Raw genomic sequence first — 21100 nt, 5'->3', positions numbered from 1 at the left:
TCCATTTTAAGTTTACCCGTGTTTCATGGCAAATGTGGTTGATAAGTTGAAAGTGTAACTTTAAATTTTTGGTGTAACTTGATTTTGTTCATTCCCAGGTGGTGATCAGGGAAGTGGCTTTGGGACCACAGGTAAAGCTCCTGTTGGTTCTGTGGTTTCAGTTCCCAGTCAGTCAAGTGCATCTTCAGACAAGTATGCAGCTCTGGCAGAACTAGACAGCGTTTTCAGTTCCGCAGCCACCTCCAGTAATGCGTATACTTCCACAAGTAATGCTAGCAGGTACCTTGTCTTAGCTAGCCCTCCTGCTTTGTGTTTTATCTTTTTTTCCCAACTTTGAATAATCGATTTAAAAAATGACTGTTTCTTTAAAATTCTTGGTTATTTTTGTAAATTTGAGGAATTTGAATTTAAATGCTAATTAAAATATAATCCTTGAATAATTGCCATAATTTTATCTTTTCATTGAATCAGATGTTTTGTTATGTTCTGTCCTTGAACACTAAACCGTATTTGAGAGCATGTACACATCTCAAAATGGACAGTTATTTACAGATTGTACTCAGCAGAGAATCCACTTAGTAGTCAAATAATATACTTTAAAAATACAGTTTTTAGTCAGGAAGATTAAACAGTGAAAGTACCATATTATAGGCTTAGTTGTAAATACAGATTTTTAGAAGTGTTTGCACCAAAGCCCAAAAATCAATTCTATATCTCTTCAGTATCATCCTCATGTTTATAAATAAGCACATCTGCTGTGCATATATATCTGTTAGAATTCTTGGCAGTAGGAAGTCTAACACATTTTAGGACATTACACTTGTAAAAAACTTTTCTAGTCTTAACTTTATTTTAGAGTTGGGGAAATAGTCTCAGAAATACAAGAGATTTACCTATAACAATGTTTTATTCATCTCTGTTTTCCATTCCTGTGGATTGTATTTACTAATTTCTTTAGTTATCCTAGTAGCTTATTTTCCTTTAACATCTTTTCTAGAAAGAAATGTTAGGATTGTAACACTTCTGGAAACATAAAGTCTGGAAACATATGTTATATATAATACATGATTTATTGATATTACATTACAGTGCATCAGGGGTTCACAAACTGTGGTCCATGGAATGTTTGGGGTACCTGAGACCCTTACATGGGGTCTGTGAGGTTAAAACTTTCTTTATAATAATTCTGAGAGATTGTTTACCTTTTCATTAATTGATATTTGCATTGATGGTGTGAAAACAATGGCAAGTAAAACTTGCTGGTGTCTTTTTTTTTTTTTAATACTTTAAGTTCTAGGGTACATGTGCACAACATGCAGGTTTGTTACATAGGTATACATGTGTCATGTTGGTTTGCTGCACCCATCAACTCATCATTTACATTAGGTATTTCTCCTAATGCTATCCCTCCCCCAGCCCCCAGCCCCCGACAGGCCCCCATGTGTGATGTTCCCCACCCTGTGTCCATGTATTTTTGTTGTTCAACTCACACCTATGAGTGAGAACATGCAGTGTTTGGTTTTCTGTCCTTGTGATAGTTTGCTTAGAATAATGGTTTTTGCTGGTGTTTTAACATGAATATTAAGACAGTGGCACCAAACTGTACTAGTCGTTACAATAGTCATATTCCTCCCCACTACGCATTCAGTTTTACTTGTATTTTTTATTTTTTTATGATGATTCTTAATGAAGCAGTAACAATTGTTTATTTTATTACATCTTTACACTTAAATGTCTTAATTTTCTTTGTGTTGATACTGATGCTGTGATACACGATATGTTCATTATTTTATGGCTACCCTGTAGATCGTTAGTTTTTTTTTTTTTTAAGAAAAAAAATGAACTGTTTCAATATTTGTTCTCAGCAATGTTTTTGGAACAGTGCCAGTGGGTGCTTCTGCACAGACACAGCCTGCTTCATCAAGTGTGCCTGCTCCATTTGGAGGTATGTGCTTCTGGTATATACACTGGTTTTTATAAAGAACCCAAATATATATTGTGTGGCATTTTCTTAGGAGTCAAAGCAATGATTTGTTATCAGAATACTTGAGTTTTCTGTCTTGATAAATATAGTGAAATAATTTAAATCTTAAATACAAAATGTATTAGGATTTTATAGTGTATTTTATAATTTTTTAAAGCTACGCCTTCCACAAATCCATTTGTTGCTGCTGCTGGTCCTTCTGTGGCATCTTCTACAAATCCATTTCAGACCAATGCCAGAGGAGCAACAGGTAAGAAAAAGAGACAGTCAGTGGAACAGTAAGTTTTGGGGAAGGCATTTATCAACAAAGACACCATGTGAAGAACACCAGAAAATGGGGCCTCTTTCTTAGTGAAGTGAATGGCAAATGGATAGAAGAGTTTGTCCATAAAGACAAATTCTAGCTGAAAGTTCATAAAATCCTGGAATTTAACAGTTGAGAGGGACCTTAGAAATTATCTAGTGTCTGCCCTTTCTAGTTAAAGCTTTCATGTCTCAGGTAGGGAAGCCCAGACATGGAGATGAGGCTCCACAGAACGTTTATGAAAGAGATAGGACTTGAACAGAGCAATTTAAATGTATTTGGTGGTCTGGTTTCAGAATTACTGGTTGTAATTCATGCAGTCTTAATGGAACCATTTTACGAGAAGTTTTTATTTTCCCTATGAGATTGCATCACATGACTTTACTACATGAATTCTTAATTATTAGGTCTTTTTCTAGTGAATATCTCTTCCAGGTGTTAACATTTTTTAAGTTGTGGATACTTGATTCAGTTGTGGGTATAATATTGAATATTTTCTCTTGATAATTTTTTCCCTTAATTCTCTTTATTTTCTCCATTTTACCTTTTTGATTCATACTGTAAGCCAGTCACATCTTTCTCATGTTATACCTCTGATTTTTGTCGTATTACCTTAAACACCAGAGATATTTGCCAATATCTTGGAATGTCAGCAGGTGCATTTGGTATGGCTAGGTATCCATTAAATCTAGAGTTTGTATGCTTTGTTTTTGTGTATATGTCACAATAATTTAGAACTAAAGCCTAAACTCCAGTTATAGCAAATGTTGATATGAAATCTCGAGAGATTAGTGACTTTAACATTTTAATCGAAGCATTAAGAATTACTAGTTTTTAGTAAATCTCTTTGTCATTGACAAGATGAAGAATCACAGTATTAGGAGTTTGAGCTGTAACTATTTTCTTTTCACATAAATGTATTCACTTATACTCTGTTGGTAAGTAGCATAATAGATGTTTGATAAGTATTTGAATTTCACACAAAATTTAACTTTAAAAAATAATTTGTTTTAATTCAAGCTTACCTAATGAATGATTGTTTTAAATTTCCATTTGTATAATTTCTTCATCAGGTGTGTGATATGTGTAGTGTTTCTGTTTCTTAGCATACTGTTTTGATTTTGTGGACTGAGTTTGTAAAATGTCTCATGATACAATGGGTTTTTGTACATTGCCTCATTTAATCCACTCAGCTGTCATCAAATAAATATTTTAATTGTGTGACAGCTGAGGGAACAGGCCCAGAAAAGTTAATTGAACATATTTTGAGTACAGCCAGCCAACCTTGTGTTCGAATTCTGATTTATAGTTACTTGCGGGTTGACCATAAGAAAGCCTTTTAAATTTTGTTCTTTTAATGAATGGGGTAAGAATGATAGGGGGATGTTCCAGCATTTATTGTGATAAAGTTGTTCACAAGATGCTATTGAGATATTTATAGATATTATAACTTCACTTAAGAACTGATGAATGGAAACTCAAATTATGCTTTGACTGAGCCTAATCACGTTGACCTAACTTCTCTGAGCCTTCATGTTGTCCCTCTCTATAGAATGTGAACAATATTCTCTTGCTGGCAGGTTTGTTGTAAAATTAGATGATGCACATTTACCCTGTATGTCTTTGCATTACAGCATATGCTCAGTAAATCAGACCTATTATTTTCCTTTCATGATTATACCTCTGAGTTGGTTCTATCATTAGAGTTAAGGGCCTTTTTTTGCTTGTTTTATTTAGAGTTTGCAAGTTTTATAAAAGTTGAAGTTCTACATAGGATATAAAATAATATAAAACGTACAACGTATGTGCAGATGATACAAGATAATTCTAGTATTAACTAACAAAAATTTATTAAGTAAAACAACAGTGTCCACAAATGTTTATTTCAAGGTAATACATTTTTTCCATTATAAGTCATTTTGAATTTATCACGTTGGTCACCTTTATTAGATTATTATTGAATTGACCAAATCACAAGCATTAACTGCATATGTTTCTATTGAAGCTGAAATATAAACAATACTTTGACAGATGCACTACATTTAAGAATTTCCAGTGTTTTATACCATCAAAGTTAGTATTATTTAATAATTTTTTGTTGCCTTCAAATATATTAACGCTGGCCGGGCACAGTGGCTCATGCCTGTAATCCCAGCACTTTGGGAGGCCAAGGCGGGTGGATCACCTGAGGCCAAGAGTTTGAGACCAGCCTGGCCAACATGGTAAGACCCTGTCTCTACTAAAAATGCAAAAATTAGCCAGGTGCAGTGGTACGTGCCTCTAGTCCCAGCTACTCGGGAGGCTGAGGCAGGAGAATCGCTTGAACCAGGGAAATGGAGGTTGCAGTGAGCTGAGATCATGCCACTGGACTCCAGCCTGGGCGACAGAGTGCGAGACTCTGTCTCAAAAAAAAAAAAACATGTTAACACTGTGAAATTATATTTTGAGGTACCCTTTGATCCTAGCACTTTGGGATGCCGAGGTAGGTGGGTTGCTTGAAGCCAAGGAGTTTTGAGAGCAGCCTGGGCAACATGGCGAACCCCGTTTCTACAAAAAATAAATGGTGGCAGACACCTGGAGTCCTAGCTACTTATGAGGCTGAGGTGGGAGGATTACCTGAGCCTAGGAGGTCGAAACTACAGTGAACTGTGATTGCGCCACCACACTTCAGCCTAGCTGACAGAGTGAGACTCTAGCTCAAAAAAAAAAAAAAGGAGGTACCCTTATTGCATAATAGTTCTGTGTGAAATTTGGAAAGTTTTATCAATATGTTTCTCTTTTTCTTTGTTGGTTTGTTTTAGACAGATTCTCACTCTGTCATCCAGACTGGAGTGCAGTGGCTTAGTTTTGCTCACTGCAGCCTCTACCTCCTGGGTTCAAGCGATTCTCATGCCTCAGCCTCCTGAGTAGCTGGGATTATAGGTGCGTGCCACCATGCCCGGCTAATTTTTGTATTTTTAGTAGAGATGAGGTTTTGCCATGTTGACCAGACTCATCTTGAACTCCTGGCCTCAAATGATCTGCCTGCCTTGGCCTCCCAAAATGCTGGGATTACAGGCGTGAGCGACTGCACCTGGATCATTCTTAAAATGATGTTTAAATAATCATTTTTTCTGGATTTATAAAACTTTGGGGCTTTAGTTTTTTTTTGTTTTGTTTTGTTTTTTTTTTACTTTAAGTTCTAGGGTACATGTGCACAACATGCAGATTTGTTACATATGTATACATGTACCATGTTGGTGTGCTGCACCCATTAACTCGTCATTTACATTAGGTATGGCTCCTAATGGTGTCCCTCCCCCACTCTACCCGACCCCAAGACAGGCCCCGGTGTGTGATGTTCCCCACCCTGTGTCCAAGTGTTCTCATCGTTCAGTTCCCACCCTCAGTCAGAACATGTGGTGTTTGGTTTTCTGTCCTTGCGATACTTTGCTCAGAGTGATGGTTTCCAGCTTCATCCATGTGCCTACAAAGGACATGAACTCATCCTTTTTTATGGCTGCATAGTATTCCATGGTGTATATGTATCACATTTTCTTAATCCAGTCTGTCATTGATGGACATTTGGGTTGGTTCCAAGTCTTTGCTATTGTGAATAGTGCTGCAGTAAACATACATGTGCATGTGTCTTTATAGTAGCATGATTATAATCCTTTGGGTATATACCCAGTAATGGGATGGCTGGGTCAGATGGTATTTCTAGTTCTAGATCCCTGAGGAATCACCACACTGTCTTCCACAATGGTTGAACTAGTTTACACTCCCACCAACAGTGTAAAAGTGTTCCTATTTCTCCACATCCTCTCCAGCATCTGTCGTTTCCTGACTTTTTAATGATTGCCATTCTAACTTGTGTGAGATGGTATCTCATTGTAGTTTTGATTTGCATTTCTCTGATGGCCAGTGATGATGAGCATTTCTTCATGTGTCTGTTGGCTGCATAAATGCTGTCTTTTGAGAAGTGTGTGTTCATATCCTTCCCCCACTTTTTGATGGGGTTGTTTTTTTTTCTCGTAAATTTAAGTTATTTGTAGATTCTGGATATTAGCCCTTTGTCAGATGGGTAGATTGCAGAAATTTTCTCCCATTCTGTAGGTTGCCTGTTCACGCTGATGGTGGTTTCTTTTGCTGTGTGGAAGCTCTTTAGTTTAATTAGATCTCATTTGTCTATTTTGGCTTTTGTTGCCATCGTTTTTGGTGTTTTAGTCATGAAGTCCTTGCCCATTCCTATGTCCTGAATGGTATTGCCTAGGTTTTCTTCTAGGGTTTTTATGATTTTAGGTCTAACATGTAAGTCTTTAATCCATCTTGAATTAATTTTTGTACAAAGTGGAAGGAAGGGATCCAGTTTCAGCTTTCTACATGTGGCTAGCCAGTTTTCCCAGCACCATTTATTAAATAGGGAATCCTTTTCCCATTTCTTGTTTTTGTCAGGTTTGTCAAAGATCAGATGGTTATAGATGTGTGGTATTATTTCTGAGGGCTCTGTTCTGTTCCATTGGTCTATATCTCTGTTTTGGTACCAGTACCATGCTGTTTTGGTTACTGTAGCCTTGTAGTATAGTTGAAAGTCAGGTAGCGTGATGTCTCCAACTTTGTTCTTTTTGCTTAGGATTGTCTTGGCAATGCAGGCTTTTTTGGTTCCATATGAACTTTAGTTTTTTTCAATTCTGTGAAGAAAGTCATTGGTAGCTTGATGGGGATGGCATTCAATCTATAAATTACCTTGGGCAGTATGGCCATTTTCATGATATTGATTCTTCCTATCCATGAGCATGGAATGTTCTTCTGTTTGTTTGTGTCCTCTTTTATTTCATTGAGCAGTGGTTTGTAGTTCTCCTTGAAGAGGTCCTTCACATCCCTTGTAAGTTAGAGTCCTAGGTATTTTATTCTCTTTGAAGCCGTTGTGAATGGGAGTTCACTCATGAGTTGGCTCTCTCTCTGTTATTGGTGTATAGGAATACTTGTGATTTTTGTGCATTGATTTTGTATCCTGAGACTTTGGGCTGAGATGATGGGGTTTTCTAAATATACAATCATGTCATCTGCAAACAAGGACAATTTGACTTCCTCTTTTCCTAACTGAATACCCTTTATTTCTTTCTCCTGCCTGATTGCCCTGGCCAGAAGTTCCAATACTATGTTGAATAGGAGTGGTGAGAGAGGGCATACCTGTCATGTGCCAGTTTTCAAAGGGAATGCTTCCAGTTTTTGCCCATTCAGTATGATATTGGCTGTGGGTTCGTCATAAATAGCTCTTATTATTTTGAGATATGTTCCATCAATACCTAGTTTATTGAGAGTTTTTAGCATGAAGGGCTGTTGAATTTTGTCAAAGGCCTTTTCTGCATCTATTGAGATGCAGAAAAGATACTCGTGGTTTTTGTCTTTGGTTCTGTTTATATGATGGATTATGTTTATTGATTTGCATATGTTGAACCAGCCTTGCATCCCAGAGATGAAGCCAACTTGATTGTGGTGGATAAGCTTTTTGATGTGCTGCTGGATTCAATTTGCCAGTATTTTATTGAGGATTTTTATGTCGATGTTCATCAGGGATATTGGTCTAAAATTCTCTCTTTTTGTTGTGTCTCTGCCAGGCTTTGGTATCAGGATGATGCTGGCCTCATAAAATGAGTTAGGGAGGATGGCCTCTTTTTCTATTGATTGGAATAGTTTCAGAAGGAATGGAACCAGCTCCTCTTTGTACCTCTGGTAGAATTTGGCTGTCAGTCTGTCTGGTCCTGGCCTTTTTTTGGTTGGTAGACTATTAATTATTGCCTCAATTTCAGAGCCTGTTATTGGTCTATTCAGGGATTCAACTTCTTCCTGGTTTAGTCTTGAGAGGGTGTGTGTCCAGGAATTTATCCATTTCTTCTAGATTTTCTAGTTTATTTGCGTAGAGGTGTTTATAGTATTCTCTGATGGTAGTTTGTATTTCTGTGGGATCAGCGGTGATACCCCCTGTATCATTTTTTATTGCATCTATTTGATACTTTTCTCTTTTCTTCTTTATTAGTCTTGCTAGTGGTCTATCAATTTTGTTGATCTTTTCAAAAAAGCAGCTCCTGGATTCATTGATTTTTTTTGAACCTCTTTTTGTGTCTCTATCTCCTTCAGTTCTGCTGTGATCTTAGTTATTTCTTATCTTCTGCTACCTTTTGAATGTGTTTGCTCTTGTTTCTCTCATTCTTTTAATTGATGTTAGGGTGTTAATTTTATATCTTTCCTGCTTTCTCTTGTGGGCATTTAGTGCTCTAAATTTCCCTCTACACACTGCTTTAAATCTGTTCCAGAGATTTTGGTATGTTGTGTCTTTGTTCTCATTGGTCTCAAATAACATCTTTATTTCTGCCTTCATTTCTTTATTCACCCAGTGGTCATTCAGGAGCAGGTTGTTCAGTTTCCATGTAGTTTTGTGGTTTTGAGTGAGTTTCTTAATCCTGAGTTCTAATTTGCACTGTGGTCTGAGAGACAGTTTTTTATGATTTCTGTTATTTTACATTTGCTGAAGAGTGCTTTACTTCCAATTATGTGGTCAATTTTGGAATAAGTGTGATATGATGCTAAGAGGAATGTATATTCTGTTGATTTGGGGTGGAGAGTTCTGTAGATGTCTATTAGGTCTGCTTGGTGCAGAGCAGAGTTCAAGTCCTGGATATTCTTGTTAACTTTCTGTCTCGTTGATCTGTCTAATGTTGACAGTGGAGTGTTAAAGTCTCCCATTATTATTGTGTGGGAGTCTAAGTCTCTTTCTAAGTCTCTAAGGACTTGCTTTTTAAATCTGGGTGCTCCTGTATTGGGTGCATATATATTTAGGATAGTTAGCTCTTCTTGTTGGATTGATCCCTTTACCATTATGTAATGGCCTTCTTTGTCTCTTTTGACCTTTGTTGGTTTAAAGTCTGTTTTATCAGAGACTAGGATTGCAACCTCTGCTTTTTTTTTGTTTTCTGTTTGCTTGGTAGATCTTCCTGCATCCCTTTATTTTGAGCCTATGTGTGTCTCTGCACGTGAGATGGGTCTCCTGAATACAGCACACGGATAGTTCTTGACTCTTTATCCAATTTGCCATTCTGTGCCTTTTTTTTTTTTTTTTGAGACAGAGTCTCGCTCTATCACCCAGGCTGGAGTGCCGTGGCGCGATCTTGGCTCACTGCAGGCTCCGCCTCCTGGGTTCATACCATTCTCCTGCCTCAGCCTCCCTAGTAGCTTGGACTACAGGCACCCACCACCACACCCAGCTAACTTTTTGTATTTTTAGTAGAGACGGGGTTTCACCATATTAGCCAGGATGGTGTCGATCCCCTGACCTCGTCATCTGCCTGCCTTGGCCTCCCAAAGTCAGTCTGTGTCTTTTAATTGGGGCATTTAGCCCATTTACATTTAAGGGTAGTATTGTTATGTGTGAATTTGATCCTGTCATTATGATGTTAGCTGGTTATTTTGCTCATTAGTTGATGTAGTTTCTTCCTAGCATCGATGGTCTTTACAATTTGGCATGTTTTTGAAGTGACTGGTATCGGTTGTTCCTTTCTATGTTTAGTACTTCCTTCAGGACCTCTTGTAAGGCAGGCCTAGTAGTGACAGAATCTCTCAGCATTTGCTTGTCTGCAAAGGATTTTATTTCTCCTTCACTTATGAAGCTTAGTTTGGCTGGATGTGAAATTCTGGGTTGAAAACTCTTTTCTTTAAGAATGTTCAATATTGGCCCCCACTTTCTTCTGGCTTGTAGAGTTTCTGCTGAGAGATCCACTGTTAGTCTAATGGGCTTCCTTTTGTGGGTAGCCCGACGTTTCTCTCTGGCTGCCCTTAACATTTTTTCCTTCATTTCAAGCTTGGTGAATCTGACAATTATGTATCTTGGCGTTGCTGTTCTCAGGGAGTATCTTTGTGGCGTTCTGTGTATTTCCTGAATCTGAATGTTGGCCTGCCTTGCTAGATTGGGGAAGTTCTCCTGGATAATATCCTGCAGAGTGTTTTCCAGCTTGGTTCCATTCTCCCTGTCACTTTCAGGCACACCAATCAGACATAGATTTGGTCTTTTCACATAGTCCCGTATTTCTTGGAGGCTTTGTTTCTTTTTACTCTTTTTTCTCTAAACTTCACTTCTCGCTTTATTTCATTCATTTGATCTTCAGTCACTGATACCCTTTCTTCCACTTGATCGAATCAGCTACTGAAGCTTGTGCATGCGTCACGTAGTTCTCGTGCCATGGTTTTCAGCTCCATCAGGTCATTTAAGATCTTCCCTACGCTGTTTTTTCTGGTTTGCCATTCGTCTAATCTTTTTTCAGGGTTTTTAGCTTCCTTGCGATGGGTTCGAACATCCTCCTTTAGCTCGGAGAAGTTTGTTATTACCGATCTTCTCAAGCCTACTTCTGTCAGTTCGTGTAAAGTCATTCTCTGTCCGGCTTTGTTCCATTGCTGGCGAGGAGCTGCAATCCTTTGGAGGAGAAGAGGCACTCTGGTTTTTAGAATTTTCAGCCTTTCTGCTCTGGTTTCTCCCCATCTTTGTGGTTTTATCTACCTTTGGTCTTTGATGATGGTGACCTACAGATGGGGTTTTGGTGTGGGTGTCCTTTTTTTTTGATGTTGATGCTATTCCTTTCTTTTTGTTACTTTTCCTTCGAACAGTCAGGACCCTCAGCTGCAGGTCTGTTGGAGTTTGCTGGCGGTCCACTCCAGACCGTTTCCCTGAGTATCACCAGCAGAGGCTGCAGAACAGCAAATATTGCAAAACAGCAAATGTTGCTGCCTGATCCTTCCTCTGGAAGCTTCGTCTCAGAGGGGCACCCGGCTGTATGAGGTGTCAGTCGGCCCTACTGGGAGGTGTCTCCCAGTTAGGGCTACTGGGGGGTGTCTCCCAGTTAGGCTACTGGGGGGTCAGGGACCCACTTGAGGAGGCAGTCTGGCCGTTCTCAGATATCAGACTCCATGCTGGGAGAACCACTGCTCTCTACAAAGCTGTCAGACAGAGACGTTTAAGTCTCCAGAAGTTTCTGCTGCCTTTTGTTCAGCTATGCCCTGCCCCCAGTGGTGGAGTCTATAGAGGCAGGCAGGCCTTGTTGAGCTGTGGTGGGCTCCACCCAGTTCAAGCTTCCTGGCCACTTTGTTTACCAAGTCAAGCCTTAGTAATGGCGGGTGCCCCTCCCCCAGCCTCTCTGCCGCCTTGCAGTTCAAGACTGCTGTGTTAGCAGTGAGCAAGGCTCCATGGGTGTGGGACCTGCCGAGCCAGGTGCGGGATATAATCTTCTGGTGTGCCGTTTGCTAAGACCTTTGGAAAAGTGCAGTATTAGGGTGGGAGTGTCCCGATTTTCCAGGTACCATCTGTCATGGTTTCCGTTGGCTAGGAAAGGGAATTCCTTGACCCCTTGCGCTTCCCGGGTGAGGTGATGCCCTGCCTTGCTTTGGCTCACACTCCGTGGGCTACACCCACTGTCCAACCAGTCCCAGTGAGATGAACTGAGTACCTCACTTGGAAATGCAGAAATCACCCATCTTCTGCATCGCTCGCACTGGGAGCTGTAGACTGGAGCTATTCCTATTCCGCCATCTTGGAACTCTCTTCTGGGGCTTTAGCTTTTTTAAAAACTGTAATATTAGATAGTAACTCTCATTAGGAGATTAGCCTATTGTGGCCTAATTTTCAGATTCTATGATATTTAGTGTTTTTCCCCCCCACAGCCCTTAAATCTAATTAATAGAGGTAAAATAATTTTTAAACCCAAGTGCCTGTCAACTGATGAAACCAAATGTTGAATAGTTATACAATGACAAATTATTTGATAATAAAAAGTGATGAAGCATTGATACATGCTACAACATGGATGAACCTTGAAAACATTCTGCTGAGCAGAAGAAACTCGTCACAAAAGGCCACATATTTGTGGTGGCCATTTGTATGAAATGTCCAAAATTGGAAAGAAAAAGTAGATCAATGATTGCCAGGGGGTGGTAGGGTTTTAGTAGTGGTGGGGCAGCATGCAAAGTGACAGCTGATAGGTATCATATTTCTTTTGAGGAAGATGAAAATATGCTAAAATTAGATTCTGATGGTGGTTGTATAACCCTGTGAATATATTTAAAGAATCATTGAATTCTATACTTTAAGTGAATGAATTGTGTGTAGTATGTGAGTTATATTTCAAAAAGCTGTAAAAAGCCTAAAAAAAGTTCAGAGCAGTTCAGGACCAGTTCAGGACCAGGGCTTGGGGGGCATCTTTGTTGCAGATTGAGGTATAGTGATTAATATTGGTTAACAGTCACTGTTGGCTAAAAGTCAGTTTTTGCCAGTGCATTTTGTGAAACATGTCTCCTGTAATGTTGTCAGCAAAATTCGGTGGAAAAGTGTTCTGTGTCTAAATACATGTGAGAAATGCTGGAATAAACACAATTTAACCAATGTCATTAATGCAGGACTGCTCTGAGCCTGTAAAGTGCTTTAAGAAAGCAGATAAGGCCCGGTGCGGTGGCTCACGCCTGTAATCCCAGCACTTTGGGAGGCCGAGGCAGGCGGATCACGAGGTCAGGAGATCGAGACCATCCTGGCTAACACGGTGAAACCCCGTCTCTACTAAAAATACAAAAAATTAGCTGGGCATGATGGCAGATGCCTGTAGTCCCAGGTACTTGGGAGGCTGAGACAGGAAAATGGCGTGAACCCAGGAGGTGGAGCTTGCAGTGAGCCGAGATCACGCCACTGCACTCCGGCCTGGGTGACAGAGCGTGACTCCGTCTCAAAAAGAAAAAAAAGAAAGTAGATAAATATAAGGGCCACATTAATTTTTCACAGGCCCTTCTCCCTCAGTTAACCTTTCTTTTTGTATTTGGAACACAGTGACACTTTTTTAAGTTAGCAAGAAAGTTACATTCATTGAGTATTTATTGCAAAGCACTCTAATTCGTTATTACATTTATTCTTCACAGCAACTTTGTGAAGTATAGATACTATTATCTCTATCCCTCCACCTCATTTGCAAATGCGGAAACTGAAGCTTATAAAATAAAGTAACATCGTGCGGCCAGAAAATGACAGAACCACAACTCAGAACCATTCAATTTTTTAATCATTCTTATGCCTATTTTAAAAGTATTCTAATTTTAAATCCGTGGAAATATATTTTAGACACACTCTTACTTCAGTTTGTTAAAACGAACAAACAAAAGGTTCTAGTATTTAACAATTTAAGTTTACTTTCTATTAATTTTATATGTAACCTGTCTGTCCTCAAACATGCCAGGTGAGTAAGATCTGTACAAGATGCCTTTTCTTTTTTCTGTCTTCAGCCATTGTATTTTAACCTGTAAATACTGCTTACCTTTCTCTTGAACTGGAATATTTAATAATTTTTCCCTTGTAATACTTAATTAGTTCATTTGAGTTATTTGTGTATTTCTAGTTAATGTGCTGATTTGTAAATAAAACAATCTAGCATTGTTCATGCACTCTCTCCCAAGACTTGGTTTTGATCCTAAATGTATATGCTGGATAATCTCATATGATCCTATGAATAGCATATTTAGATGTAGCTTATGATGCCTACAAAGCGTTTTTTAATGACTGTAAAAAAGTTGATGCCTATTTGTTTAAAAAATTGATTTCATCACTGTTTCTTAATTTGTTATTTATTATTCTAATCTCCCTTTATTTTAAACAGTATAAATATTACAGTGTCATGAATATAGTTGAAATTAAAAGCCTTATTTTGTGAATGTGTTTTTGTTATATATTATGCTACCCCCTTAGCAACAGTACGCTCGAATTTTATAACTTTTTAATGAAACAAGTATACTTTTATTTTAACAATAGTTATCTATAAATTAATTGACGTTGGTCTCTTTATGGCTTTCCATAAGGCCTTTCTGGAGCAATGCATTCTCAAGTGTTTCCTCACGCTCATTTTGGTAGGTGGCCACAATTAATATCTAGATTTGTGTGGCAATTTGTCTACCTGCTTGTGGAAGCTTCTGCTAGTGTTCTGGATCCCTGCATGTGGAATTAAGTTTTTTTTCCATGTTTTAAAATGGAGTGAGCATGGATGTGTGGCATTGGGATTACATTGTATTTAAAATTACATGGAAATATTTTTAGTGATTTAAGTGTAAATGCTGAAAAGCATTACTGCTTACCTACATGGTCATATTAGAATGTTAATAGCCGTTTTGATTCGTTTTCTTGAGTTTGAATTCATGGTACTTTGAGTGACGCCTTCTTGATATACCAAACCATTTTACGGCATTATTCCATGGAGTTTGGTTTTGCTTAACTGTATCCAAGTTTTGCTTTTAAGTGCTCTCTTAAAGTGATTTGTCAAAGTTATGTCAGTGCATTGTTGTCTGTTATGAAGCCCTCCTGTTACCCTTGCAGTGTGCTTATTATTCTTTAATTCACCTGCTTCCCAATGGCCTGTTTTTCCTTTTTTTTGCATCAGTAATAAAAAAGTAATTTTTTAATATTCTAATTAGGTTCATTGAGCAGAATTGCATTGTTACAAACATTACGACTACAGGGATTACTTTGGGCAACATCTATAACTTGTTTTTCAGCTTTTTAAAAATAAAAGACAGTCCGTGTAATATTTTTTAGTATTTAATTTCTGTGCCTTAAGTCAATGAACAAATTGGTAAATTTGTTAAAATCAGGAAATTTAGTGAATTTTCATGGTATTTTGATTGCATCATGCTAAGAATATTTCATTATGTAATTAGTAGTAGTCTCTATTTAAAGCAACATTATTGGCTCTTATTTTACTGAGACCCTTCCTAGAAAACATAGTTGGAGGTTTTGTTTTTAATATTCAGTAGTAATAAATAACATACTGTAAGTGAACAGTAAATGGGGAAATGATGGCAGCATTCCACATATGTAGCAGTTGTTCACACACATTTCTCCTGACCTGGTAATACTCTGTCCACCAAGTAATACCAGCTAGGCATGGCAAGCCAAGGAAGAATACAGTAGCATTGAACACTTTAGCCATTTATTCTGCATTCTTCCTAAGAATGCCTATTTCACTTCTAATATTTGTGGATTTCACACTAATTTCGATAGCTCAGTTGCCCTAACCTTCCTTCAGTCTTGCAAAGCTGTCTTCATTTACCTTCCGTAAGAGGGTGGGAGTCCGTGTGTGTGTGTGTGTGTGTGTATGGAATTGATTTAATAGGAAAATGTCCTTTTAATTGTGTTAGTGTTGTTAAGAGAATTTCTCTCTGTTTCTCTGGCTGTAGTTACAAAGCTGCATAGGTTCTGAGTGGTCTGCCTCTAACTAACCGTTTGTCCTATAAGTCCTGTTCTTTTTAGTGAACTATTTTTCAGCGGTTTAATTTTTTTTTTTTCCAGGAACACATATTATGTTATGACAGATACTTCAGTAGATAAAATTTTGACTGTTATTTTACTGCATATAGCAAAACAAAACTAAAAACAAAAATGTATACTAGTATACATATTAATTGCATGATCTTTAAAACACAAGACTGCTGTTTAGACTTGAATTTATAATTTGAGAAATTTTCTTGGGATTTCAAACAACAGCTTTAGTAGTTAGTTTCATTCTGGTCATTGTGTTTTAGAAGAATAAAATTTCTACAGGTTATGTTAAACTATGTAGCGCTAAAACTCATTGTTAACTTTGTTGGAATTTTGGAATTAACCCTGCCTTTAATATACATCTTAGTATTTTTCAAGGAAAATGATGTCTTTTTTACAATGTTGTGAGAAAGTAAACATATCCTGTTGTATGTAACTGATCAGCCCTTCTCTTCTGTCAGCGGCAACCTTTGGCACTGCATCCATGAGCATGCCCACGGGATTCGGCACTCCTGCTCCCTATAGTCTTCCCACCAGCTTTAGTGGCAGCTTCCAGCAGCCTGCCTTTCCAGCCCAAGCAGCTTTCCCTCAACAGACAGCTTTTTCTCAACAGCCCAATGGTAAGATCTAACATTTGGTGAGCTGTAAGTTCATTTTATATATCCTTTTTATATCATAATGTTGTGTGCTTGGGCAGAAAGACTTTTCTAAAAAATACTATAGTATTATCTACTGAGTGTTTACACAAAAATAAAAGCCTTTGGTGATTTGGACCTCAGAAAGCTAAGTGATTTTACAAGTTTTTGTAAGCAGGTTACAATTTATGGGAAATCAGTGATTATGTAAAGAGCATCCCGTCATTCTCAGAATTTCTGTTGCCTTTTTCTGATTATTTTGTCTTATGTGTTCTAATATGCCTCTTGATTTTAAAAGGAGAATTTATAGACCTAGAATGTTGGGATTTTTTTTTCCTTTCAGCACAGAAATGTGTATCTTTTTGTGTGTGAAATAGACTACTTTTCTAATTTGATAACTATACTGTAGTTAGAGTTTGTTATTTGATTTTAGGAAGAGACAAGAAGATTAACTCGACAATTTTACCTATTTCTGTCATTTGCTCCAGTTTGAAGTGCGTAGATACGAAGAAGTTGTGATTCTTGAATCACAACTACGTGTTTTATTTCTTTTTTTTTTTTTTAAAAGTAAGTGGTTATTTAAAAATCTGAAATATGGGCCGGGCGTGGTGGCTTACGCCTGTAATCCCAGCACTTTGGGAGGCCGAAGTGGGTGGATCATCTGAGCTCGGGAGTTCAGGACCAGCCTGACCAACATAGAGAAACCCCGTCTCTACTAAAAATGCAAAATTAGCCAGGCATGGTGGCACATGCCTGTAATCCCAGCTATTCAGGAAGGCCGAGGCAGGAGAATCGCTTGAACCCGGGAGACGGAGGTTGCGGTGAGCCGAGATCACCATTGCACTCTAGCCTGGGCGACGAGCGAAATTCCGTTTCAAAAAAAAAAAAAAAATCTGAAATATGGACCCTGAAAGAGCCATAAATAATAAAAATATTTCCTACAAAATACTGTGATGTTTAACATACAAATCATTGTGTTGTCTGCACAGCCTGTTCCAAATAGTCACAAGCTCGTCTAGTAATGAAATCCTATAAATTTTAGTTATTGAGACAAGTTAGAATGAAAGAGCTGAATGAAAGTTCTCTTGGCCAGGTGTGGTGGCTCACGTCTATAATCCCAGCCCTTTGGGAGGCCAAGACAGGTGGATCACTTGAGTCCAGGAGATTGAGACCAGCCTGGGCAACGTAGTGAAACCCTGTCTCTACAAAAAAATACAAAAATTAGCTGGGCGTGCTGGCATGTGCCTGTAGTTCCAGCTACTCGGGAGACTGAGGTGGAAGGATCACCTGAGCCCTGGAGGTTGAGGCTGCAGTGAGCCATGATCATGCCACTGGACTCTGGCCTGGGTGATAGAGTGAGATCCTGTCCCCAAAAAAAAAAAAAAAAAAAAAAAAGTTAAGACATGCTACAGTAAGTTTGTCTTTGGTATCTGAAAGAGCTTGAGGCCTAACAACTTAACTTTAATATTTTATTTTTGCTGCTCTGGTAGGAATGTCTCTGAAAGTTATTATGAGGCTTTCTAAGCATCAGATTGTCTCTTGAAGGTATAGGTTATAATTGGTGGTTCTGTTTTAACAAGGTGCAGGTTTTGCAGCATTTGGACAAACAAAGCCAGTGGTAACCCCTTTTGGTCAAGTTGCAGCTGCTGGAGTATCTAGTAATCCTTTTATGGTAAGCAAAATTTTAAATTAAGTACTTTATAAGTTGTTAAATCTTATTTTCAAATTAGGAATAGCAGGATGTTAATATTCCTAGATGGTATTTGGTGTTATATTGATATGAGTGACATCATAAGATTGTACAAATTGACACAGAGCCATTATGTGTGATCCTTTTCTGACCTTTTAAAAAATTAGTTGCAAATCAAAGCATTGATAGTTTTTAAAAAATTAGTTGAAATCAAAGCATTGACAGTAGTAGATCAGCTATTTTATAATATGAAACTTATCTGCTTTCTTGTCAAAATAACACTTTATGAGAGGCCCTAGGAATTAGTCAACATAAAAAGGAGGTCTTAAGAGTCAGAATTTTGTTTGAATCACAAGTGCTTTTCTAAGACCATTCTAAGATTCTTCTTAGAATCTGTTACAAGAACTGTATGAAATACTGGATATGAAAGACATAGCACAGTTCCTGACACATACTGTGTTTGATATAGCATATTGCCAATAACAAATATTATTGCCAATAATTTAAAAAATAATTCTTAAACAAAAAGTCTAATTAAAAAAATTAAATTCAGTTTAATGTTTTTATATTTTGTACATGCACTACTTTTGTTTCTTTATTTATTTGTCTTATGTTTTCCTTTAGACTGGTGCACCAACAGGACAATTTCCAACAGGAAGCTCATCAACCAATCCTTTCTTATAGCCTTACATAGACAATTTACTGGAACGAACTTTTATGTGGTCACATTACATCTCTCCACCTCTTGCACTGTTGTCTTGTTTCACTGATCTTAGCTTTAAACACAAGAGAAGTCTTTAAAAAGCCTGCATTGTGTATTAAACACCAGGTAATATGTGCAAAACCGAGGGCTCCAGTAACACCTTTTAACCTGTGAATTGGCAGAAAAGGGTAGCAGTATCATGTATATTAAAATTGGCTAATATTAAGTTATTGCAGATACCACATTCATTATGCTGCAGTACTGTACATATTTTTCTTAGAAATTAGCTATTTGTGCATATCAGTATTTGTAACTTTAACACATTGTTATGTGAGAAATGTTACTGGGGAAATAGATCAGCCACTTTTAAGGTGCTGTCATATATCTTGGAACGAATGACCTAAAATCATTTTAACCATTGCTACTGGAAAGTTACAGAGTCAAAATTGGAAGGTTTTATTCATTCTTGAATTTTTCCTTTCTAAAGAGCTCTTCTATTTATACATGCCTAAATTCTTTTAAAATGTAGAGGGATACCTGTCTGCATAATAAAGCTGATCATGTTTTGCTACAGTTTGCAGGTGAAAAAAAATAAATATTATAAAATATGCTATTGTTTTTGTGTTCTTGCTGCAATGCCTTTACCAAAGTGGCCTTAAATATGAGTAGTGAATTGAGAACATCTTGAATTCTTAAAAGACTTCTTAGTGACTTTTTATAAAAAGGCCATGTAGAAAATTTATCAAAACTACTGTGACTGCTACATTCAGGAATATGCCAGTGGTAAAGCATTTAAATGTAGCTTGTCAGACTTACCATAATCCTACTAATTTCTTTGCAGCTTATTAATTTTGTGAAATTTGTATATATGAAGAATTTGCATGTATGTGTATTTACAAATTTTTCTAAGTATCTTGAATTCTCAGACTGCAAAAGGCCTATTTTAACTATTGATTTTTTTAAAAAAAAATTTGTCTTTGAATGTATTGGAAGTAGACATGCATTAACTGTGACATTATTGCACCTCAGTTTTTTTCTTTCTTTTTTTGGGCAAACTGATATTGTCTATAGGATATTTGTTTATGTTTGTTTTTTGGCGGAAAGAAACTGGAACTCAGTGTTACCTTAAAGTGATGGAATACTTTGTTTTAAAGGAAAAGATAATAAGTTTAGTTATATCTTTTTGTTAAATATTCAAATGAACTCGTTTAAGTATCTATGTACAGTAATGCCTCATTCATCTAGAGGTAATCTGGCAGTCTTGTGAAAACTGAACACAACTCAGAAACTTGGAATAGTTTTTTTAAAAAATGCCTCTGAGCAACCCATATAAGTCACGAAGTCTGTGTGTTAGAGCTTATGCATTTGTTTTTATGAGAGATTTAAATAAATTTAATTATTTGCTTGTCCAGACTATAGCATATTAGCTGTTTAGAAGGGATGGCTTGAAAGGAAGGAGACTGAAAAAAACTCTGAGGAGCATACACTGTCCAAGGCCATTAGTGTAAGGACCGCTAGCCAGCCTAGAGGACATCACTATGCTACATCATCTGATGATCGTTCTTTATTATGCCTCTAGGTAATTAAGTAAAGGTGAAATTGCATACACAGATATGTAGTGCATATTTTAAAAGTTTTATCTTAAATTGATTAAAACTTTTTAAAAAGCTTTGGTATTAAAAGAGGTAAACATCAGTTTCCTCAAACATTTTATTCATGTTGAATGCCTTTTTGCAATGATGACTGAGTTGTTATCATAGTATTTTAAAACCTGTATAGTGTTTTAGACTTGTTAAAACATTGCTGTCTAGTGTACATCTAGCTAAAAGTGTGGTTTATCTAAACCGTTTTAATAAGCAAGATGACTGGGAAATCTCTGCCCCTTTTCTGAGCAGTATGCCTCTTCTTTTAGAATTAAATGAATGCTGCACAGGTCCAGATGTGTGTTAATGTAGACTTGCAGTGTCTCCACATTTTGGAGGACTTCCTCAGCCCTTTTCATAATATATTTGAATTTCTGTTTTAGATTGTATCGGGTCCCAGTTGATTCATGTGTACAAAGTTATGCTACCTAGTTACAGGCCATTACCCAAATATCCTACCAGGCTTTCCATCTGAGTAGTAAATTAAACAGTTGTTATCAAAATAATTTTAAAGACTATTTCTTTTTCTGGGTAACTATTGAAGTTTGTAATTAAATGGGAGCTCTTACTGACTTTAAATTAGCACTTACAAAATAAAAATGTTTAGTTCAAGAAGAGACCCAAGCTGGGTATGGCGGTATGAGAGCCTGTGAGTCCTAGCTACCTGGAGGTGAGGTGGGAACATCACTTGAGCCCAGGAGTTGGAGGCTGCAGTGCGCTACGATCACACCACTGCACACCAGCCTGGGGATAGAGTGAGATCCTATCTCTAAAAAATGAAAAAAAAGAAGAGAGATAGCTTTAAAGTGGTTTGTCTCGTGATATTCAC

At 37.5% G+C, this 21100-nt stretch overlaps 1 protein-coding gene across 9 annotated transcripts in view; it reads left to right on the top strand.

Moving 5' to 3' along the window:
- AGFG1 (ArfGAP with FG repeats 1) overlaps nt 1-19239 on the top strand; it is an 82915-nt gene extending 63676 nt beyond the window's left edge. For 3 of the 9 annotated variants that reach the window (XM_032754118.2, XM_058437726.1, XM_032754108.2), the window contains 7 exons: nt 99-279; nt 1866-1945; nt 2142-2234; nt 14148-14195; nt 16062-16220; nt 17816-17907; nt 18550-19239. In XM_032754118.2, coding sequence (XP_032610009.1) covers nt 99-279; nt 1866-1945; nt 2142-2234; nt 14148-14195; nt 16062-16220; nt 17816-17907; nt 18550-18609 — 713 coding nt within the window. In that variant the 3' untranslated portion in view covers nt 18610-19239. The remainder of the gene's footprint in view (nt 1-98; nt 280-1865; nt 1946-2141; nt 2235-14147; nt 14196-16061; nt 16221-17815; nt 17908-18549) is intronic. The other 6 variants (XM_032754121.2, XM_032754113.2, XM_058437733.1 and 3 more) reach the window with 3 other exon arrangements.
- The last annotated feature ends 1861 nt before the right edge of the window (nt 19240-21100 follow it).

This window comes from Hylobates moloch, unplaced genomic scaffold (genome assembly GCF_009828535.3).
Source record: "Hylobates moloch isolate HMO894 unplaced genomic scaffold, HMol_V3 SCAFFOLD_1, whole genome shotgun sequence".
Taxonomy (NCBI): domain Eukaryota; kingdom Metazoa; phylum Chordata; class Mammalia; order Primates; family Hylobatidae; genus Hylobates; species Hylobates moloch.
This window is presented reverse-complemented; position numbering and strand designations above follow the sequence as displayed.